The sequence below is a fragment of the Balearica regulorum genome, chromosome 24 (genome assembly GCF_011004875.1).
Source record: "Balearica regulorum gibbericeps isolate bBalReg1 chromosome 24, bBalReg1.pri, whole genome shotgun sequence".
NCBI lineage: Eukaryota > Metazoa > Chordata > Aves > Gruiformes > Gruidae > Balearica > Balearica regulorum.
The window spans coordinates 6,404,033-6,426,554 of NC_046207.1; the positions used below are offsets into that span (position 1 = coordinate 6,404,033).

Below are 22,522 nucleotides of genomic sequence, written 5' to 3' on the forward strand. Positions count from 1 at the left end.
TGTGATGGACAGTCACTGCGAGGAGAGGTCTGAGTTCGTTAGGAAGCTGTAATCTGGTGGAGTTTATTACCTGGCTTTGAGGAAATCTTGGGAAAAAAGGCTCCGGGAGGAGGGATTCATCATTTCCCTTTCCCGAGCAGGGAAGAGGTGCTGGGCTGGGCTGGATGGTGTCAGGGGGCACCGGGGTCTCCGTGGGGATGGAGGAAGGCGTGGGAAGGGCATTTCATTCCCTCCAGCCCTGCTCAGCGGACGATGAAGATTTCACCAGCAACTTCAGCGAGAGCGAAACCAAACAGGGGACTCGGGGGACCCCCAGGGAGAAGGAAAATAAATGGGGCTGGAGCGTTGCAGCTGTTGTGCCCAGCCCCGGCAGATGACAACCATCAGGCTGGCTCACCCCTCGCCCCGGCGCTGCCGGAGCTGCGCTTCCCTGGACCAACCTCGTGGAAACCTCGTCACGCTCCAGGAAGGGGCTCGGACCCCCCTCCCCAGCCCCTGCCCCTTTCTTCCTGCCCCAAACCAGCCACCCCCCCTTTGCTCTCTGCCAGGAAGGGGGAGACGGAGGTGATTTAAACCCCGTGACCTTTCGGGCCGGTGCCCCGGGGAGGCAGGATGAGTGATGAGCGGCGGGGCGGTCGCAGCGATGGATCTTGCTGTCGGAAGAGGGCCGGGATGGGGCCGAGCCGCGGGAAGCGGCCGGTGCGAAGGTGCAGGTGGCTGCGGTGGGACGGCGGCCGACGTGTTCGTGACTCTGGTAGCAAAGGTTTTGGGGAGCAAAGAGGGGAATCTCGGCCCCAAATAGGAGCTTCGGCGGTTTCCTGGCAGCCAGGAGCAGGCAGGAGTGGGGGCAAAGCTTTCCTGCCCGGATGCCCTCTGGGTTTTCTGACGTTTGGCTGGGGAGAAGTGCGGACGGCTGCCCAGCCCCGGCAAAGCTGAGCGACCTCCCGGGGCTGCGGTACCTGGCCGGGATGGCCGGATGTCCCCGTCCTCATGGCACCCTGCCCATGCGCCTGTACGGAGCCTGGAAACAGCCCTGGGACCGGCAGAGCAGAAATCACCCTGATCTGCAAACTGACATTTCCAGTTTCACCAATTAATAAACAGAGCCCCAGTATCTCTGGGCACTTGGCAAATAAACAGCTGAACTTTCCAGATATCGGTGAGAGAGGCAGGGATCAGCTTCCCTGCTTTACACATGGGGAAACTGAGGCACGGCAGAGTTAGCAGGTGATATTTGTAGCACAACCACTAGTATCATCCCTGCTTGGTGTGGGACAGATGCTGGAGGAAGGGAAGAGGGAGGCAAAGAACCCCACTGGATCTTGTCTGGGCTACGCACACTCTGAAAACCAGTTGGAAAAGCATCCCACACTTGGACTAGATCATTGTACTGATCTAGTCCCTTTCAACTGAAATTCTATTCTATTCTATTCTATTCTATTCTATTCTATTCTATTCTATTCTATTCTATTCTATTCTATTCTATTCTATTCTATTCTATTCTATTCTGTTCTGTTCTGTTCTGTTCTGTTCTATCCTATTCTATTCTATCCTATTCTATTCTATTCTAAACTGGCTCAGCATTAGAGCAATTAAAACAAATGTCCACTCCCAAAATAAAAAAATATAATCAGAAAAAAACCCAGCTATGAGTCAAGGAAAAAAATACCCCCCCCCAATCCTGCTTCAGCCCACACCGTCTGCCTTGCTCCGTCCTTATCGATGCCACGACAGATTTGACATTCATTTCCTCCTAACAGCAGAATTCTTGATCCATCAGCAACAAAACTGAATCAATCAGTTCCCAAAAGCCAGGCTGGTGAGAAGAAAGCCAGCCCTGCCCCTGGCATGTGGAATCAATCAATACCTTAAGCAGAAAAATATTGATAATGTTGCTGCCGCTGACATATTTACGTCCTTTATTATATGTGCCACAAGGAGCGATTTTCTCCCCCCTGTCTGGCCCTGCCAGTGTTATTTTAAATCGTACAAAATCTTGCTGCTTTCTCAGGGAGGGAAACCACGGTCTATTTTTATTGTCTCGCGATTTTGCCATGGCTCCGTCCCGAGGAGGGATCGAGTTTCCCGGACATCGTGGTCTCCGCTCGCCGGAGATTCCTTCGGTCGGTCCTTATAAGGAACCAGAGATTCATCTCAGCCGCTACCATGAATCCCCCCTGCTGCCGTCAGGGTGATGGATCACGCTGGAAAGACGGTTAAAGAAAGGAAAAAGGGAGGGAGGGAGGCTGGGAGCCGTCAGGCTGGGGATTAGCAAGTGAAAAAGGGAGGGGGAGGATGGAGAGAGGCATTAGGAGAAATTACAGGCATGGAAATCAAGGAGTGTAATCGAAACCAGATCGGGACACTTTGATAGCAATGGAAATCAGGGGTTTGTGAGCTTGGGGAGTGCCGGATCCCTCCTACCCCCGAGCTGTGCTTCTGGCGCGCTTTGAGTCTTCCCCCAGGTAGGTGCCCAGCAGCAATTTCGGGCCCCGTCGGTGCCCTGAGGGTGTCTGGGGGCCAAAACCCAAGTGAAATCTCGGCTCCCAGACAGCCCCAGATCCACGTAGCGCTCGGCCACGTGCCCCGCGTGTCCCCGAGCCCTTCAGTCTGCCCCGCTGCCCTGCATGGCCCCGCGCTGATTCACCCTTCCCTGATCCCCCTGCACCAGTGTCAGCCGTGACACCGGCGGGCTGCGTCCGTCCCGGCACCTACAAAGGGCCGGGGCTGCGGTTTGGTCGTGGCTCAGCCAGCGCTGGGACGGTGTCAGCTCCCACCCCGGGCTGGGAGGGCGACATCTCAACCGCCTGCTTTGGATGCTGTGGTCCAGCCGAGCCGCGTCCCCACCGGGATAGCTGATCTCCATCCCCCCAGGAATAACTGATCCCCACGGGGATAACTGATCCCCATCCCCATCCCCACGGGAATAACTGATCCCCATCCCCACCGGGCTAACTGATCCCCATCCTCACCAGGATAACTGATCCCCACTGGGATAACTGATCCCCATCCCCACGGGGATAACTGATCCCCAGCCCCCCGGGGATATCTCCCCGCAGAGCACGGATGCCGATGTTACAGAGCACTCCCCGCGCTTCACGGGCTGCGTGCACCCAAAGCACGGCGCAGATAGGAGCGCACGGCTCGAGTAAGGGAAAAGGGGGAGGTATTAACGGCGGTCCCTCCCCGGCTGTCTAAATCAAGAGAGCAGTTTTCCCCTGAATGGTAAAACTCTGCCGTGGGCGTTTGAGCCCGGAGCTGCCCGACGTTTACTACGCTTCAGCCGGGGAAGATACTCGGCAGTTTTTAAATTGTGGTTCGAGATGGAGTTGATCTTCCCATCCCTCCGTCACGGAGGACAAATGGGTGGTTTCAGAGCTGGCAGAGGTGCCGAGCAGAGGATGGGAGCGAAGAGCACGCGTGTGCGCCTGCTGCACGAGAGCCGACCTTGGCCTCCGTCCCTAAAAGCTTTTAAGTGCCCAAATCCCATCGATCGCCGGGAGAGCCAGAGGCCCAAGGACCGCGGGAGCCCTCGGCTTCCTGCTCCCTAGACGTGGGCTTGGCTCCTGCCAAGTGGCCCAGGGTGCAAAGCGCTCAGCAAAGCTGCGTCCAGAGTTCGGGCAAAACAAGTTTTTCTCCCCTTTTTCCATCGTAAAAAAAAAAAAAAAAAAAAATTCTAAAAGGTGCCTTATTGCCACAAACCCCTCCCCACCCCACGGAAACCCCCGATGGCTCCTGGTGAAGCGAAGCCCCTCGCCGAAGTCAGCAGCCATAACCCCAAAGCCTGATTTCCCCCCCAAATTTCCTCCCTTTCCCCCTCAGAGGGGACATTTCCCAGCACAGCGTGGGCAGCGCAGGGTCCCCCTCGCCTTCCCCCAGCGCAGCCGGGCTCTGCCACGCACCAGCACCCATCCCCTGCTCCGAAAACGGTCCCAGCCCGCGGTGGCCCTTTTGCTCCCCCCGGGCTTTTCCTTGCAGCCCTTTCTTTATGCTCTCAGCCCTGGCTGTGAACAGCCGGGATGATATTTTCCCAATGTGTATCATTTATTCATCGTTATTTATAACTTACCATTACTGCGTTACTGTCTTTGTCGGGAAAGTAATTACCTATGCTTTTTAGTAAAATCAATAAAAAGTTTGAAGGCAGGAGCTCGCGCCGAGTGTTTAACTTGTGCCGTTTCTGGGGGCTCTGACGAGCCCTCGCGGGCGGTAGGAGAGGGGGGGAACAGCATCGCCCGGGTTCGCTCGGACACCTCTGGCCTTCGGCAGCAGTTGGGGGAAGACCTGGACAAAGGTGAAAAATGATAACGAGGGAGACAGACGGTCGCTCCAAGGATGCTGCGTGCTCTGTCCTTGAGAGGGACTTCATGCAATATTTCACCAAGCTGTAATTGGGCTTTTGCTAATTAAACCTTCCCTTTTCGGGAGCGAGGAGGCACGCCGGCGCACGGCTGTGTCTCTCCCAGGCCGCCGTGCCGCCCGGGGGCTGGCAGCCAAGCAGCTGGGAGCCCCACGCTGCCCCTCCGGCGGGGAACCCCCCCCCACGCATGACACCTCCCCCCAGCCTGAAGGGAAGTCGGGAGCCAACAAACCCCCCCCAAAGCTCTTTTTCTCATTACAAACCGGCAGCTTGCAGCCGAACCGCTCCCCAGCCTGCTCTCAGCAAGGCAAACCCAGCTCCGCCGGCAGCCAGCGCCACGCCAGCCCCCGCAGCATCGTCCCGCCGCGGCAGAGCAGGACCGACAGCGTTGCTGAGACCCAACTTTGGGCCCCCCCCCGACGGCCATGAGCCACCCCAGGAGCGTGACCGGCCACACTCCGGCACACGGAGCTGATTGCGAGGGGACGTAGCTTTTGGTTTACCTTAGGGGTTGCAATTCGGCGGAGCGTGCCGTCTCCCACCGGCAGCCTGAAGGATGCTCCCCCAGCACATAAACCCCTGGGGCCTTTGGCTTTAATTCGAGAGGCGACGGCAGACTTTTAAGAGGTTCTTTGTCATCTCATGGAGCCAGCAAAGGGCCGCAACCTTTTTGGGACAGAAAAAAATAAAATGTCTGTGCGGGGGATTTAATGAAAAGTGCTAGAGAGTCCCTTCACCGGAGGAGCCGCGGAGGGTTAGGATGGGAGCAGAAGTTTTCCCTTCCCTCCGCTGGCCCAGCCTGGTGCAGACGCAGCCCAGCTGAGCGGCTCGGCTTTACATCACCGCTGCTGGGTTTTTCCCGAGGTGACTCCCGCAGTGGCATCAGGCCGTTGTGCGGCACCCGGGGTGGCGGCGGGGGGGGGAGGCTCAGGGACCGCTTGCCCCAGCCCCCCATATCCCCGGCAAGTGCATTCTGCGGCGGGAGGCCACAGCCCAAAACCCTGCGGGGTGGAGGGATTTACCAAGGGGGCCAAGGAAAGGTTTGCCGCTTGCCGTGGCGGAACGGCAAAAGCAAATTAATTGCGGGAGACCCGGGCTGCCCCCCCCCCCCGCTGTGCCCAGCCCCGCCATATGTCTGCAGGCAGCTCTGCCCCGTTTCCATTCATCAGCGCGTTAAAAAGCGAGCGGGATGCGGGGCTTATCGCTTCCCTCCCTGCCCATCCGATCTGCGGGCGGGCATCCCGCGCCCCACGGCCCCGCGCGCATCCTGCCCCGTCCCCACCTGGCCCTGGCACGGCTTTCTGGCCGGCACACCCATCGCCATGTGGTGCGCACATGTGTTCCCGCGTCTCCGTGCCGGAGAACAAATGGCAGCTTTGGCTTCAGTTGAATCTCATTGAAAGGCAAGGCTACAAACGAGGGACTTTCCTTAAAGCCCTTCCCGGCCACCCATCGGAGCAGCGCGAGCCAGCCGGGATCAGCCGACCTCGTGCGCCTCGGGAAGTTGATAATTCCCTTTTTGAGAGGAAATCCAGCTGAGCTGCGCTCAGCCCTGGGCGCTTTGCTGCCCGGAGGGGAAAATGTGACCCGAAGGAGGAGCCCACAGGGGCTGCGGGGAGCTGGGGGGGGCTCGACTGACCCTGGTGGTGGGAAAGGCTGGACCGAGCATCGCTACCGGGAACCCCAAAGGCACCCGCAGAGCCTGGAGGGGCGAGGAAACGCCGGGCGTTGGTGAGACACGAGGGACAGCGCAGTGCCCAGCGTCAGAGAGGGACGGCGTCTCTCCTCTGTCCTGGCCGCGGGGGCTGCCCCGGGGGCTGGTGCGAGCGTGTCTGGGCCGTTCCCAGCTACCCCCCCCTTACCAAAACCCACCTCCTTTTTCCAGTCAGCCCACAAAGAGCGTTTCTGGTGCTGACACGCCGAGGCAGGGATCTCGCTGGGCTGAGGGACAGGCTGCGGCATTTCCAGCGTCCATCACCGTGGGGTCTGGGCGGGACACCAGGCACAGTTGTCCCGCAAGAAGCTGGAAGCTCCATGGCAGAGGGGAGCGGCACGTGGGGAGCAGGGAGCTTTTTAGGAACCAAAGGACATGACTAGGGGTTTTTTGACTGTCAAGGGTTGATTTACAAAGAGCAGCTTCAGACACCGCAGCATCACCGGCACGTTCCCCGCTGGGGGCTTCTCCCTGTCACCCGGACGGCTGTGACAGACCTTGGGGTCTGCGTCCTGGCGGGGTCACCGATCCAGACACCCGTGGGGTGCTGTCCCTTGTCCCACGCAGCCAGAGGAGGTCTGGTCACCCCTCCCCAGCCACGGCCGCTGCCCAGCTCGGAGCCCGGGCTGCAGTGTCAGGGGTGTGGGTGCGCGTTTGGGGGGACGGACGGACGGCAGAGGAGGGTGCGTGGGGATTGGTGGGTGGGTGTGAATAATTGAGGGGCTGGGGCGAGCTGGCTGGCGACCAAGCACACCCCAAAAGCATTTCGTGGGAGGGCGGGGGGTCCGGGGGGGGGGGCCCGGAGGGGTCTGGGCTTTGTGTGCCGGCGGAGGAGGGTGCTGGCTCGGCCGCTCGCCGTGATGCTCCGGGGGCGGAGAGGAGGAGGAGGAGGAGGAGGAGGGACTTGCAGCCCTTTTCTGGCTGCCGCCGAGGCGACGGGCGGCAGAGGGAGGGCAGCCCGGCCGCGCACCGGCTCTCGGGGGGGTGACCGGCCCCGCCGCCCCCGCACCATGGCCGGGCTCCTGCCGCTGCTGCTGCTCCTGCTGCCGGCGGTGAGTGCGGGGGGAGCGGGGGTGCAGCATCCCGGGGGGAGCGGGCGGGCCGGGGGTCCCCGAGGCACCGGGCGGGGGTGGGATGGAGGGTCCCGGGGTACCGAGAAGGGCGGTACCGGGGTGGAGAGTCCCGGGCGCACCGCGCAGGGGTAGCGGAGGGTCCCGGGGGTACCAGGCTGGCAGGCACGGAGGCTCCCACGTGTACCGGGATGGAGAGCCCGGAGGGTGCGGAGCGGGGGGTCCCGGGGGTACCAGGCAGGCAGATGCGGGGCTGGAGGGTTCCCGGGGGCAGCGGGGGGGGGAGCCGGGCGGGGGGCCCGGGGGTGCCAGGCAGAGCACTTCTGGGTGCGGAGGGGGCCGGGGGGGGGTGATGGGGGACCCACAGGGATGGCTCATGCAGCCCCCTGATCCCACTGCACCGCGCTCTGTCATCCCTTTTACCCAGGAAAAAGGATGACAGAGCCCTCGGTCACTGGGGGCGGGGGGGAGGAAGCTGCCCCCACCCCAGCGCCTCATGTCCTGCCATCCCACATCCCCAAAATCTCCCTTAGAGCTTCCCAGCTCCAAACTCGCTGCCCAGAACAAAGGGCAAGACCCTGTTCCCTGGCGTGACCCCCCGGGATGGGCACAGCCTCGGCGTGTGCCGGAGACAAAACTTCAGGGCACGGAGAGGGGGAAATGCCCGGAGCAGGGCGGCCGGGTGGGCACCCGGGGATGGACCCCCCACCTGGGGCAGAAACAGGGCTGAGGTTGGGTGGAGGGTTTGATGGGGGTCCAGAGGTTTCGTCAGGCAGCGGGAGCCCTTTCGGGCAGGGTACTAAAGCCGGTGCTTCAGCGGTTTCATGCAAAGACCGAGGAGGAGAGCAGCGTTTGCGGCTCTGTGCCGGAGGGTCCCTTTCCCCCGTACACCCATGGTACGGGGCATGGGACTGGGCTGGCCAGGCTGCTTGGGGATGCTTGTGGGAGCAGGCGGGTGGCAGGAAAGGCAAGAGCTGTCCCAGCCGCATGGATTCAAATGATTTCTCCCCAGGGAATTACCCACCTTGGGCGGCTGCGGCAGGGCTGGGTTTTGGTGTCCCCCAAATCTCTGCAGCCACCTCCCCGGGTCGGGGCTGAGCCCAGCCATCACCAGCCAGGGCACCCGCTGCCTCGGGGCTGGATCTGTCCCCCGGGATTACACCTGCCGAGCGGGGAGGGTGGGGGGCATGCACAGGGGCTGCTCCGCTGAGCCCTCGCTCGGGCAGGTCCAGATGTGCACCCACAGCTGTGGCCACAGCCCCACGGCCACCCCAAACCCCGGGTACCCCGTATTTGTTGCTCTTTACCTGTGCCGCTTGGCCGGTAGCTCCACGCGGGAAGAGGCAGAGCCCTCCCAGTCCTGCCGTGCCGAGGCTTGGCCAGACCCGCAGACCTCAGACGTGGCTTTCTGTGCTGCCCGAAGTTTGGGGATTGCTCGGAGCCAGGGGTTTGGCCTTTCCTAGACAGGGTGCTTCGCCAGGAAAGGCAGAGCCCGTCTGCCAGGCTCACGGGTGGTTCGGATCCAGGCTTGCCGCTGGGCCCATCTCCAGCTGTAGCATCCCCTCCCTTCCCCGCTTTGGTGTGAAGTGATCTTCTGTGCCAGGGATCCGGAGCTAACGGTGCTGTGCCGAGCTCCTGCTTCTCCTGGTTCCCTCTGAGGCCATCTCCTTAACCGGTGACATCTGCTAGGACACAAACCCCCTGTGACACAACTCCAAAAGCAATTAGAAGCTTACAGAGGTGTTGCTCGCACCCTCCGTCCATGCCCCCCTCCTTGGTCCAGCTGTCAAAATGCTTTATGGTGTTAATACCTGTGGCTTTGTCAACAGGAGTTGTGTTAATAACATGCACATTTCAGCGGGCTAATGCAGACCATGTGCCCCTCTTATAACTGTGTTAATCTTTATGGGGGTTTCAGTGCTCAAGACAGAGAACTGTAAGGGAAACGCCAGCAGAGCTGGGGGGGAGGTGTGCAGCACCTGGGACTGGAAGTTGCATTTTCTACAGGATTTAGGAGTGCAGAGGGGGCGACATCAGCTGCTCCTGGCAGCCCTACAAGGAGGGGACATGTGGCTGGGGGGGTGTGTGTGTGTGGTGTGTCTCTGGGGTCAGCTGCCGGGGGTCTGGGTGTCGCACGGAGGAAGCGGTGTGGCCAGGTCCCATCCCCACGGGCATACGGAGCCGCTCGCAGCTGCCGGCAGCGTGGGAGAGCTGGCCGCTGCCGGCCCCAGCTGCGCTGCCCCAGCCTTCCCAGCACTATTTATAGCCAGGCACATTCGGCTGCTCCCCCGGCCCCGCTCACGGCTGCTGCTGCCGCCACAACCGTGGGGAGGTGGGCAAACCCCTGCCCGAGCAGGGGAGACGCGCTGCAAGTCAGGGCTGCAGGGGATGGAGCAGCGGGGTGAGCTCCAACCAGGTTTGCTGCAAAGCCCCACCGGCCGGATCTGTCCCCCAGGAGAGGCATGCAGCCAGCCCGCTGCAAAGCGAGCCCCTTCCTCACCCCCAAACCCATTCCCTGGCTGTCATCTGGGGGTGCTGGGAAGCTCCCCCCTCCCCAAACCCTCCTGCTTACCCAGCTGGAGCCCAGCGCCAGAGCAGGGTGCCAGCCTGGGCTGGCGAAGCAGCGCCAGGGAGGAGAGCACATGCTTTCAAGCGCAGGGTAATTGGAGCACTTTGTCATTCAGATGCCTATAATTGGCGCTCCATTGTCTCAGCCGGGCCGGATGCTGCCGGATGATGCACAGCGAGTTCATAACGCCGCATTGTGCAAGGAGACAGCCAACTGGCTGACGAGGCATCCAGATGCACGGGGAGGGTGAGCTTCTCCAAGCATTAGCTGAGTTTCTTCCCCCAAAAATCAGGCTTAAGTTGGATGGCAAAGGGATGGTCCAGTCCTGGAGCACACCTGCCCGCGAGCAGAGAGAGCACAAGGAACCCTGGCAGAGCTCGGATCACCGCGGGCATCTCAGCAGCCCCGCGCCCAGGCGGAGATGCTTCCTGCACCTCAGGGGCCTGGCCAAGAGGTGTTTTGGGGAGCACCCGTCCTGCAAACACACCCCAGGCTGCAAAGTACATGTGCAGGGTGGGTCAGACCGCTTGTGGCACATTTATTGCTTCCATACGTGACGACAGGTTCTATAAGCAGATATGCTTACTTCCATTAGGCAGTAATGTTGCTGAAGCTCTCAGTGCTCCCTTCAAGTTCTCCCCTTCCATCGTGGGGTCTGACTTCTGATCCCCATGTGCAGCGGCAGCGCTGCGCAGAGCTGCCAGCCCAGCTCTCCAAACCCTCCGTCGCAGCAGGCAGGTCTCCCTGCTGCCAGCCCGTAGGCAGCGCCCTGCCTTCCCCCAGGCTGGGAAGGGCTGAACCCTTCAGGATGGCAAAGCATCCTTAGAGGGGACAGCCCAGATGACAGACCAGGGCAAACAATGCCATAACCCTGCAGAAAAGCCCACATTCCCCCCTGCCCCCAAAATACCAGCCCAGACCGTGGGCTTTCCCGACCTTCCTCCAGCAGCAGCACTTGGCAGGGGCTTTCTTGACGAGCGAGTTTTACCCAGGGAAGGTGCTTCTCTCAGGACCTAGATTTCATGGGTGAGCCCTGACATGGGATGTCCACCCCAGGGCGGGACCCCGCCTGGATGCAACACGCTTCTCCGCCTGCCCTTGCGGGGAGGGTCCCGTAACAAGGGTCACCTCCCAGCTCTGTTTTCTCTCCCAGGGACCCACCTGGGGCTCCAGGGAGAAGTGCCCCACCAAGATGTACACCACGAGCGGGGAGTGCTGCAAAGCCTGCAACCTGGGAGAAGGGGTGGTGCAGCCCTGCGGGGTCAACCAGACCGTCTGCGAGCCCTGCCTGGACAGTGAGTACCCGCTCCCCTTCGTGAAGCACCACAAAGGGGCTGGCACGGGGGGGCTTTGGGGACCATGAGCATTAGCAGGCACTTGGGTCTCCCCGCACGCATCCTCTTTCCTTCCTGGAAGCGTTGCCTGGGCACAGTTTGTGCTGTCTGCTCCTGCCTTTCCGTGTACAGCCCAGCGGTCCCAGGCACGGCCCTTGCACAGGTCGGCTCCCCCCCCGCACCCACAGCCTCCCCAGGCATCCCTGGGCGTTACGCCCAGCGCTTCCCCAAAGCATCTGCCCTGCAGATCCCAGCCACAGATGCAGCAGCTCCCCCCATTTTGGGGCCCATTGGTGCCAGGCACCTTCACAGATCCCCTTCCAGCACTGTCTCCCTCCCAATGGCTCCTTGGCTACTGGCTCGTGGCCAGCGTTTGCCTCTGAAACATTCCCCTCCCCACGCTGACTGTGCCTTGTCAGATCCAGCCACAGGGATGTCTCCCAGTGAGCCACCTGTATTTTTTCAAAAAAAAAATAAAAATAAAAGCTTTGTAAAGACTGCAAAATAAAAGCAAGTTTGAGAGGGGAGAAGCAAATCACATAGGGTCCCCAAGAGAGGGGAACAGTTTTCTCCTGGCCAGGTCCAGGCACATTGCCTATGTCAAATGCTTCATAAATGTCGGTCGGAGATGCGTGCTGGAGACCTGCTTAAATGCTTACAGATGAAGTGGTCCAACTATTACTGTTTAAACAATGCCATGATAGGCATAAGCAATCTGCCCTTCAAATTTACTGCTGCAAACCCTTTGAAGGCCTAAGGACAAGCATTTGTAGGAAAAGCTGTGCCGGCCAAGCCAAGATTGCTCCGGGGATGCGATTTGAGAGGGGGAAGGGACAGAGCACGGCTGTGGGGGAGCGCAGAGGAGGCAAAGTCTGGGGCGGGGGGAGAAGCAGCATAAGCAGAGCAGCACCAGCACAGAGCAGGGGACGAGCAGTGTCAGGACAGTGCTAAAAATACCTCTGCTTTCCTGCAGAATCGATGAACAGCGCTTACCCTCCCAGCGCCTGGCTGCAGGGACTGGGGAGGCTGAATCCCCCCCCCACGGCTGCAGCCTCGGGGTTGCTGTGCAGGATAACCCTGCCGGGCTCAGACCCATCTTACGGCGAGGTGCCGGGCATCCACCGCACCCCTCCAGCCCCAAGAGCCCTTCCTGCAGGGAGCCTGGCCAGGGGCGTCCGGCTCCAGGTCGCCCATGAGCAGGGCTGTAAATCCAGAGGGATGCTTTGCCTTCCTGGGGGTGCTCAGATGAGCCGGTTTCCCGTTAACACCCTGCGCTTCCAGGCTGGCAGATGGCTTGTCTCCCCAGTTTTTTTTCTGGGAACCAATGGATAAAGGGAGTTTCTGCCCTCCCTGGAGGGGGTGGGATGTAGAGGTTATGGAGAGACCAGGATTATGAACTGGGTGCAGCACTGAGGTCAGTGCACCAGCTGGGTTGAAGCACCGCTGCTCTGGTTTGCATCCCAGCTCCTCCTGCCCAGCCCTGTGTTGCCCCAGGCCAGGAATTTACATTTTTGCAGGGGGATTAACATCAGGCAGCAGCTCTGTTGGGTCAGGGAGCTGAGCTGGAAAGTACCAGGACAAAAGGGTCTGGCTCCTTCCTCCACCCCTGCGGGGATGAGGGCAGCCAGGAGCAAACACTGCAGCCCTGAGGCCTCCCAGCATCACACCCAGGCTGAGAGCAAAGCCCCAGGGCATGCTTGGTGCCTTGCTTGGCATTGCCACTGATGGGCCAGCATGGCTGAGTGCTCCTGGCCCACCGGCAGCTGCTCTGGGACTGGCAATCCCCCTTTCTGTGCCTCAGTTTCCCCCTTCACCTGCCTCCCAGTCCAGCAGCTCACAGCCCCATTCCCCCCCAGCTCAGGAATATCCACGATGTGAGACGCCACTTACCTGCCCAGGGCAGATCAGCGTAGTGCCCACCCCAGGGCAGGACCAGGCAGCTATCACAAGGAGGAGCAGCACCAAGGCAGGGGCAACCTCCCCACCTCCAAGAGAAGACCCACAGACCAACCAGAGAACCACAGGCAGGACAAAGGCCCTGCAAACCCTCCTGCTTTATACCCCCAGCCCTGCCCCAGCTGCAGTCTTTCATTCATTCATTCATGAACGGCAGCACGGACTAATCCCCAGAAGCTCATCAGCTGGGAGCTGCTGGGTGGGGGTGACCGTGGGGTGACTCATGGGTGCAGGTGCTGCAAGGGGGCAAACGCTCCCCCAGCTCTTCTCTGAGCCCAGAGCGGGATTTTGGGGTGGGAAGAGGAGGAGACCTGCAAAGCCCACCGCCAGCCCTTGCTGGGATGGGGACAGGGTCCTTTTGGACCTGGGCTCGCGCCGGATCCCGCAGGCGCTGGGCAGGTGCAGGCAGCCCCGGTCCCGGCAAAGCGCCCTGCCTGCCAAGCGTGAGCCGGCGGGGAGGAATGCGGGCACGGCCCTGGGCCGCCCAGGTCCCCACCTCCACCCCGGGCTGCCTCCGAGCTCTCGCCTTGGATGTCTTCCCAATTCACCAGCCAAATTGTTTTGCAAAAATTTGCTACAACCAAAGCACCACCCTTGCCAAAGCCCACGGGGGCTGGGGGGCCAGAGGAGACGGTCCCTGCATTAGCCCAAATGACCACTTGCTTTTTTTTTAATTTTAATTTTCCTTCTCCCCTGGCTTGCCAGCCCCCCCCGATTGCTGCCTCATGATTTATTTATCCCCCTCGCCAGCCTCCATTGCTGCGGGCGGGCAGAGGCGGGGGGGGGCCCTGTTTGAATCTCAGCTGTAATTGCTCAGCTCAGATACCTTGCTGCCACTGAAAATGTGCCCACTCAGCCGTATGCCTTTCCTGGCCACTTCCCCGCTCTAATGGTGCCTATCAATAATTCAGAATAACGCAAAGGATGAGCCCAGGTTAATGGGAGCTGTGCACGCCGGCGGCCGACCCGGTGCTGCTCCGGCTCTGCTCGCTTGGCCGGGTGGCGGGGCAGGGGCTGCTCGCCCCCCCCCGGGGCAGAGCCGAGGCGGCAGCAGTGGAGCAGGTTCATCCCTGGGGTCCTGCAGTTCCAGGGAGGGCAGGGGGCCGGCCCCGAGAGAGGAGCAGGATGCCCAGACACAGACACGGGGCGGGGGGAGATGTTGGGGGTGGAAATGTCACGGCTGTCGCTGCTCAGGGCTCGTGGTGAGAGCTGCCGAGGCTGGGATGGCACCTCCATCCCTCTAACCCTGCCCATCACCAAGGTCTCGGGGCTCTTCATTCCCCTCTATCTTGAAAGCAGCCAAAAATGAAGCACCAGAACAGCCCTGCCCTGAGCCTGGCCGTGGCTCGACCTCTCCTCGGCCGCCCGGGGAAGCTGGAGGCCACCGAGGGTGGGAATTGCCGTCTCCCACAGTCATCCTCGGGAGACAGGCAGGTAATTAAAGATGAGCGCGTGGCTGGATTGCCTTCCTGAGGAGCAGGGCTGGCGGAGGGATTGCCCTTGATCTCCCCGACACCTTCTTCATCACGGAGGCTGGACTGTGCCCCGGCGTTTCGGACAAGGGAAGGCAGGGTGTTGCGGCAGCGTGGGCTGCGGGGGGATCGACGGGAGGCAGCTGGCACGGACGGCAGCTGTGCCTTCAGGACAGGAGCTGACCCGTCTTCCCAGGCTAAAAATATCTTCAAACACCTTTGGGAGCGGGCAGGGGGAGCAAGGGGGCGCGGGGGTGGCTTGCCGGGCTGCGGCAGGAGGATTGATTTCCCCGGCAGAGTCAGTCCTGCAGGATGAAACCGGAGAGCAAGAAGCCCCGGGGTCAGAGGAGAGACAGCAATTAGTGTTGTAACCTCCTGTTCGCATCACACCCCGCATCTCCCGGCCTCCCCGAGCCTGGCGGGGACACGTGGCAGAGGAGGGGGGCGCAGGGCGGCGATGCCCCGAGGGATCCCCCGGGCAGGATGCAGAAGGGAAAGTGTTTGGGGAGCAGCGATGGGCTGCAGGATGCCCACGGGGACCATACGGAGGTCAAAAATGGGGACGATGCTCGCTCCGGCTGGGGATGAGGATGCTCGCCCAGGGACATGGGCACCCAGCTCTGGGACGGGCACGTTGAGGGCAGCACCCAGACCTGCCCAGGCTGCAGGAGCTCACCGGCTGGATCCCTGCTGAGCCGGGGAATTGCTGCAGGAAGGGTGTAGCTGGTAATGGGACGTGGAGCCTGTGGGCTGGGGGTGCTCGGTGGTGTTGGGGGGCTGCCGGGGAGGACACCTCTCCCTCTGGCCCAGAGGAGGGGAAAAATGGGGAAAGGGGAGATGGTGCCATCCAGCAGCCGCTGCACAAGCGCATTCCCCAGCCCGGCACTACTGGGTGATGGGACGAAGCCAGTGGCCACGGGGATGGGGCTGCCATGCCGGGACCCGGCTCACCTCACCCTCTGTCCCCTGCCAGGTGTCACCTACTCGGACACGGTGAGCGCCACGGAGCCGTGCAAGCCCTGCACACAGTGCGTGGGGCTGCAGAGCATGTCCGCACCCTGCGTGGAGTCGGACGACGCCGTGTGCCGCTGTGCCTATGGCTACTACCAGGATGAGCCCAACGGGACCTGCAAGGAGTGCCGGGTGTGCGAGGTGGGCTTCGGCCTCATGTTCCCCTGCCAGGACTCGCAGGACACGGTCTGCGAGGAATGTCCCGAGGGCACCTTCTCCAGTGAAGCCAACTTCGTGGACCCCTGCCTGCCCTGCACCACCTGCGAGGAGAACGAGGTGATGGTGAAGGAGTGCACGGCCATCTCGGATGCTGAGTGCAGAGGTAATGCCGCCTTTTCTGGGGACAGCCGTTGCAGAGCGGAGAGCTGGGTTCACCTCATGTTCCCCTGCCTCAGTTTCCCCTTGTACCACAGCAATGGGGAGGCAGCGGCACGTCCCTGGGCTTGGAGGAGAGGAGAGGACCCCCGTGTTCAGCTGAGACCCCCAGCCCTCGGGCTCTTGCCATGAGCCCTCATCTCCCCGGCACATGCCTGGCCCCAGGCTGTGCCCAGCCCTTGCCACGGGCTTCCTTGGCCGAGCTCCTGGCAGGACGCTGCCGCGGGTGCGGGCGCTCTGCCGGGTGGCTTTTGGTGCCCAGGAACAGCGAGCGGAGCCGAGAGGGTCACCAGTCCCTGACGCCATGCTCGCCACTGCCCAAGCCTTCATCAGGAGGGAACTTGGCAGCCGATGGATTTCTGATGGGAATTAACTGCCCTTAAGAGCCGGGGAACAGCCGACCCCGCAGCCCGGGAGGGTTCAGTGCCAGGGGAAGGGGGAGAGCATCATTGACCGGCAGCAGCCCCCCGCCGTGCCAGCCCGCACCCCACTGCCGTGCGGAGCCCCCCAAGGAGTGTCAGGGCCGCGCCGGCTGGGGACACCCCGGTTGCTCCTTGGCAGCAGCAGCGTGATTCCCTGCCCCGAGCCCGGACAGGGAGAAAAGAGCTTTGTCCTGGCTGCCGCTGATTCACAGCGCGGGGGCAGCCAGCGCAGCTCCCTTGAAAGGGTCGAGTAAATGGAGCCATAAGTCAAGGAGCACAGGGCCAGCTTTGTTAGCCGCCAGCGGGGCCCCGCCGGAAACGGCCGCGATGGCCACCGAAGCACCGCTCCGAAAGGGCAGCAGGGTTCGGCGGGGGGTGGGGGCGAGATGCCAGCTCCCCGCTGCGGCACCCGCTCCGTCCTCCCGGGCCAGCAGACGTGGCACAGCCCCGCGGGGCTCGCTGCCAGCGGGTGGGGGACAAGCCCCTGGAGAGGGGTGGGGGGGGAGTTTGGGAGGGAGCCGGTACCCAGGGGAGGGGATGGGGCAGCTGCAGGTGAGAGCGTTTTCCCGGGGCAAGACGAGACGTGCCCACTCGCTCCGTGGGACACGCCTGGGTGCGGCAGGAACGGGGTCACTCCCGAAGGGGCCGGGGCTGGTGGGGGCACGTGGCTGCAGGCAGGGGCCGGGAAAGGGGCAAATCCAGGCTGCGGCGCTGCCGGCAGCAGATGGGCTTCGTGCGGGCGGTGGCTGGGTTGTCCCGGTGCTGATGTGCGGTGGGTGGGAGGCAGCTGGGCTGCGTCCCTGGGCTTCGGTACCGGCGCTGGGAGCCCAGGGCTCCGTCTGCAGCTTGCGTGTCAGGGGAAGAGCTGCAGGAATCGAGTAAACCCAGTGCTGGGGAAGAAGAGCTTACAAAGCTGTGTCTGTGTCCAGCCGTGACCAGGCACCGTCAGCCATTCGGGGCAGGGGACGGCTTCAGCTTGTCCTGGGGACCGGGGAGGCTGATGCTGTCTGGGGCCAGGCGACAAGGTGGTTTGCAAGGACACGCCTGGGGACACGGGGATGGGGCAGAGCTGGCACCTCCACAAACCCCACAGCCTTTGGGAGAAGATCCCTGCAGAGCTTGTTGTCCCTTCACCAATTCACTTGCCGCAGCCCATTACAAGGCATGTGAATTGTAATTTCACATTACAATTTCTTTTCCTCTCCTGCCTGGCAGACCTCCACCCTCGCTGGACGACACACACGCCGTCTCTGGTGGGCTCCGACAGCCCCGAGCCCATCACCAGGGACCCCTTCAACACTGAAGTGATGCCCAGCACCCTGGCAGACACCGTCACCACCGTCATGGGCAGCTCGCAGCCCGTCGTGAGCCGTGGCACCGCCGACAACCTCATCCCTGTCTACTGCTCCATCCTGGCGGCCGTGGTGGTGGGGCTGGTGGCCTACATCGCTTTCAAAAGGTGGGGGACCAAGGCAGCGTCGTGGCAGAGGGTTTGGGTAGTGGGAAACAGGCTGTCACCCCCCTCAGAGGTCCCGCAGCCAGAGATGTCACCAAGAAGGGAGGGAGGGGGCCAGGCTGGGTGGGTAGGAGCCAGATTTCAAAAAATGCACGAGAAATCAGCTTGAGGGGTGAAAGAGGGAAATGGCAGTGTATGCCACGCACCCCCCACAAGCCCTTATCGCAACACCCCCCCCCACCCCGCTCGGCCCCTGCTCGTTCTGGCACGCCGCGGGCGGCCGTCGCGGCCGATCACGCTCAGCGGCTCATCCCCGGCGCGCTGGGTTTGCACCTGCCCCGTGCAGGCCAGGGCCGGCTCGGCGGCTCCCCGGGCACCCGGGGCTGGAGGCACCCCGAGGGTGAGGGGGCACCCACCGGCAGCCCCGGGACCCGTGCAAGCTCCGGCAGCGCAGCTGGATTTTTGCAGCAGGTCCCTGCGGAAGGGAGCCCTGCCCCGGTCCCATGCAGAGCTGGGCATCCGCTTGGCAGCTAGAAATGCCGATTTAAATCGATCTGGCTGCTGTGCTGGAGAGGTTGAGCCAGAAGCCGTGGGAGAAACACTTCTCCCTGGGAAAAGTGGTCCCAGGAAAGGAGGACGAAGCAACAAACTTGCTCCCAGCCAGGGGATGTCACCGCTGGCTCTCACCTCCCCGCTCCTCTCCCCGCAGGTGGAACAACTGCAAACAGAACAAGCAAGGGGCCAACAACCGCCCGGTGAACCAGACGCCTTCGCCGGAGGGGGAGAAGCTGCACAGCGACAGCGGCATCTCGGTGGACAGCCAGAGCCTGCACGACCAGCAGCCGCCCGGCCAGAGCACCCAGGGGCCAGGTAGGGCGAAGCGGGTGCCGCAGGGTGGGCAAGGGCACCCCGGGGATGGGCTTAACGCCACTTTGTCCTTCCCAGCCCCCAAGGGAGACGGGAACCTCTACGCCAACCTGCCGCCCAGCAAGCAGGAGGAGGTGGAGAAGCTGCTGAGCAGCTCCGCGGAGGAGACGTGGAGGCAGCTGGCCGGGGAGCTTGGCTACAAAGAGGACTTCATAGACTCCTTCACCCGGGAGGAATCGCCCGCCCGGGCTCTCCTGGCCGACTGGTCCTCCAAGGAGACGGCCACCCTCGACGCCCTGCTCGCAGCCCTGCGCAAGATCCAGCGCGGGGACATCGCCGAGAGCTTGTACAGCGAGTCCACCGCCACCTCTCCCGTCTGAAGGGTGGCCCGGGGCGGCCCCGCGGGGTCCCCTTCCCCCTTCGCCCCCTCGCCTCTCCCCTCCCCGGCACTGACAGCCCCGGAGGGGAGGGTGGGAAGGAAGCGGGGGCTCCCCGGGCCTCCCCAATTTACAGTCCTGTATGCACTGAGCTCCTGTTTTCGGTATCGCCCCCTCCCAACGCCCCCTCCCCCCGGCAGCCCGTGAGTGGGTTGGGTGCGGGGCTCAGTCCCGCTCAAAGCCCAAAGCCCATCTGCCGCCGGAGCATCCTCTGCAGCCCCGGGAGGCTGGATGGACGGACGGACACACGCAGGAATGAGCCCTGCGCTATCAGCCCTCTTCTCTCCCCTTCTATCTCCTCCTTCCTCCCTGGGGCTCCAGTTCTCCTCTTCCTCCTGCCCTTCCTCCTTGACCCACCCTGCTGCTGCCTCCTGGTCCCCTCCTGTGCCCTGAAATCCAGCTGCTTTCCCCAAACCGCAGGCGAAGGGCAGGGCTGGGATGGGCACGGGGGGAACTGGAGCTGCCGTACTGGGATTTTGGGAGGGGAGCGGTCCTACGGCCAGGCTGTGCCATGGGGGGGTGGGCTGGGGAGAAGGACTTGGCTTCCAGCAGCCCAACCTACACTGTGAAATTTGGGGGGCGCAGCCCCCATGGACGCTCCACAGGGCTGCCAGTGTTTGGTTTCGGTGAGGAGCGGCCGGGACCACCCAAACATTGAGGACCAGACACCTGGGTGCCACCTCCTCCCCGGCACTGGAGCTCCATGGGGGGACACGAGGTCTAAAGGGCTGAAAAAGTGCCTGCCCGCCGCAGGGACACGACCAAAGGGCTCAGCACATCCTTCCCCTGCCACCAACCCCAGCGTCCCCACGCTGCACCGACCCGGGAGCGAAGCCACCCTGCCGCGATTGCACTGTCCCTCCTCGCCCGCAGACCCAGCCGGGGCTGGTGGTCCTGACCCTGCTTGTAAGGGCTCCTCCTCCTCCTCCTCCTCCTCCTCCTCCTCCTCCTCCTCCTCCTCCTCCTCCAGCACTGTGACGGTGGCTCAGAAATGCCCCTGCCCGCTCCCCTGCGGGCCCTTCACCTCTGCCCACCCTGGGTGCACCGACTGCCTCCCCGGGGCACCCTTGGGTGCCCCCAGCTCCTCCCTCTGCCGGGATCCCCCGGGGAGGGGACATCACCCACCTCTTCCATGCCTCCAGAGCTATAAGTGCATTTTCTTGGCATATCAGCTGCCCACCCAGCACCCAGCTCACCCATGGGTGATGCTGGAGAGCAGCCGCCGGGTGGGCGAGCACCCCGTTCCCCCCCACCATCTGCCACCCAGCGCGGCCCTGGGGACGTCCCCAACACAGCTACGGCTTTTACATCTCTCTTGCCTGGAGCATCATGAGCTTTTTGCAGATGAAGCACTGCAAGGCGAGCTGGTGCATGGCACCAGAGCACGTCTGTGCCTATGGACTCCCCCTTCGCCTCCGGATTCGGCCAGAAACTCTTTCCTGAAGGCAGAAGGTGATTTTCCTCCCCTCCTTAAGGAGATAAGCAAGACTTGTAAATAATATCATGTCATTTTACTGACTGCTCGATGTTTCTACGTGTGACATGGGGTGATGGCGCTCGCCCCGGCCCCTCTGCTCTTCCTCACAGCCTTTCCTCCTGCAAGGCAAGCTTTCCTTTTGAAGTCCAAGCCTTCGGTCCCACCTTGTTTCTGGCCTTAAAGACTCAACGGGGAGGCAGGGAAACACACACACCCCAAAAATTGCCGCAGCAGGTCCATGAGAAACTTGGGAACACGGATGGATTTGGCTGTTCCCAGCGGGATGGAGAGCTTGGTGCTTTCTGAGGGATTGGAGAATAAGCTCCAAACATCCGGGTCCTTCAAAAGCTTTTGGGAATTTTGTCCCCTGTGCTTTGGATGATAAAGCAGCACAGGCTGAATCCGGATCTCCAGGATGGGCTATTTGATGCCTCCTGCCTTCATGCAATGACAGAGCAAAGATCCCTTTGGAGGAACAACTTTGGCCACTGGCTGCCCATGCCAAGCCCGTTGGTTAGAAACGCTTGGCCTCGATGGGGCTGCGAGTCCCATGTCTGAGTCCCAACCCTCTCCCATCACTAAAATCCAAGGAAACCACCCCAAACGTGCAACCCCACTTGCAGTGGGCAACTCCGGCTTACAAGCCTCCAGCTGGGTCGCCGGCTCCTTGCAGACCAAGCCATCCGCAGGGATGCTTTTGGATGAATTTAAATGTTGGTTATCATCAGATTGTTTCCATTGATCCCTTTTTTTTTTGGTGAAGCAACTCAACTACGAACTAAGGGCGACGTGGAATAAAGTGCCCAGATCAAAAGCAAAAAACTGCCCGATTCAGTCTGACAAGCCAACGTGACCGTACCTTGCCAGCTGGAAATTGCTTTTCTTCAGGACAATATTGCCATGGTCTCAGGTTTCAATTGCCATAGTAAAGGGATTTCCTCAGGGCTGAGGAAAGGGAGACAAACTCAGCATCCAAAGAGAAGCCAGGGGATGCCTCAAATCCCTGGCTGCAGGAAATAAATAAAAATAATTTAAAAAAAAAAACAAACTAAGGAGGGAAAACCAAGCCAAAGTTAGTGCTCGTCGGTATGTTTTGTGTCCTTTTCTAATGTTTCTGTTGTACAAAGAAGGTGTGTTTCTCCACTCACCCCCCCTGTAATACCAATGCCGATTTACTAGGAAGTTTTACGGTGAAGAAATAGCCGTCGTAGAAGGAGTCTGGGGGGTTTGCGGGTGGGGTGTGAGCAGCATGAGGTGGGGGGGGGGGCGATGCACGGGGGGTGGCGGGCCGCCGCGCCGGCCGGGTGGGTAGCTGTCCTTGTGTATCCGTCAGATGCCAATAAAGAGCATCACCGCGTTGGCGTGCTGCTTGGTTTTTCCCCCCATCCCCAGGAACTGAGACTTGCGAATCCGTGATAGGAAAGATGGCCTCGAAGCCTTCAAGGTGGTTTTTATTTTTTCTGCGTTCTTCCCCATCCTCCTATTTTAACCTTATAAATAGCAGGAATGTAAAGTCTGATCTTATCTGGTGGAGAAGGATTTCTTGGGAGCGCATGGAGGAGACTCCGACCTCAGCCAGGAACACGGCGTCGGGAGCTTCGCACGGCTTTGCACAACGGCTTGCTGCGGTGCCGGGCAGCGTCCCAAGCACCCAGCGCTGCCCACCGTGTCCCCGGGAGGGTACAGGCGGTGCGCTACAGGAGAGACATTCAATGTTGGGACAAACCCCAGAAAAAGAGGATGGCTTCCTCCTCCTGCCCCTCTGAGTTACTTCAGCTGCTGTAAAAGAGCGTTAAAAGGCTCAAGTCCACTTCTCTTGAAGCATTTGCTGCTTTGGGCACAAGGTGCCTATTTCTGCACCCCGGTGCCGTTAGCAGCGCTGCCCTCAGCGCCCCAAAGTGCAGGATCAGCCTCCCGAGATCCGACACAAAACCCCCAGACCCAGGGAGACTTATTTAGGTGGGGGCAAGTTTTTGCAAAGGGTCCGGGAAGGGCTTGGAGG

General features: G+C 61.5%; 1 protein-coding gene across 1 annotated transcript; it reads left to right on the plus strand.

Moving 5' to 3' along the window:
- Positions 1-7,001: 7,001 nt before the first annotated feature.
- Positions 7,002-21,878, plus strand: NGFR (nerve growth factor receptor). Its single transcript, XM_075775208.1, has 6 exons — positions 7,002-7,126; positions 10,867-11,008; positions 15,449-15,808; positions 17,499-17,742; positions 18,449-18,609; positions 18,685-21,878. The coding sequence occupies exons 1-6, from the start codon at positions 7,085-7,087 to the stop codon at positions 18,984-18,986; spliced, it is 1,251 nt and encodes a 416-aa protein (XP_075631323.1). The 5' UTR covers positions 7,002-7,084; the 3' UTR covers positions 18,987-21,878.
- Positions 21,879-22,522: the final 644 nt, after the last annotated feature.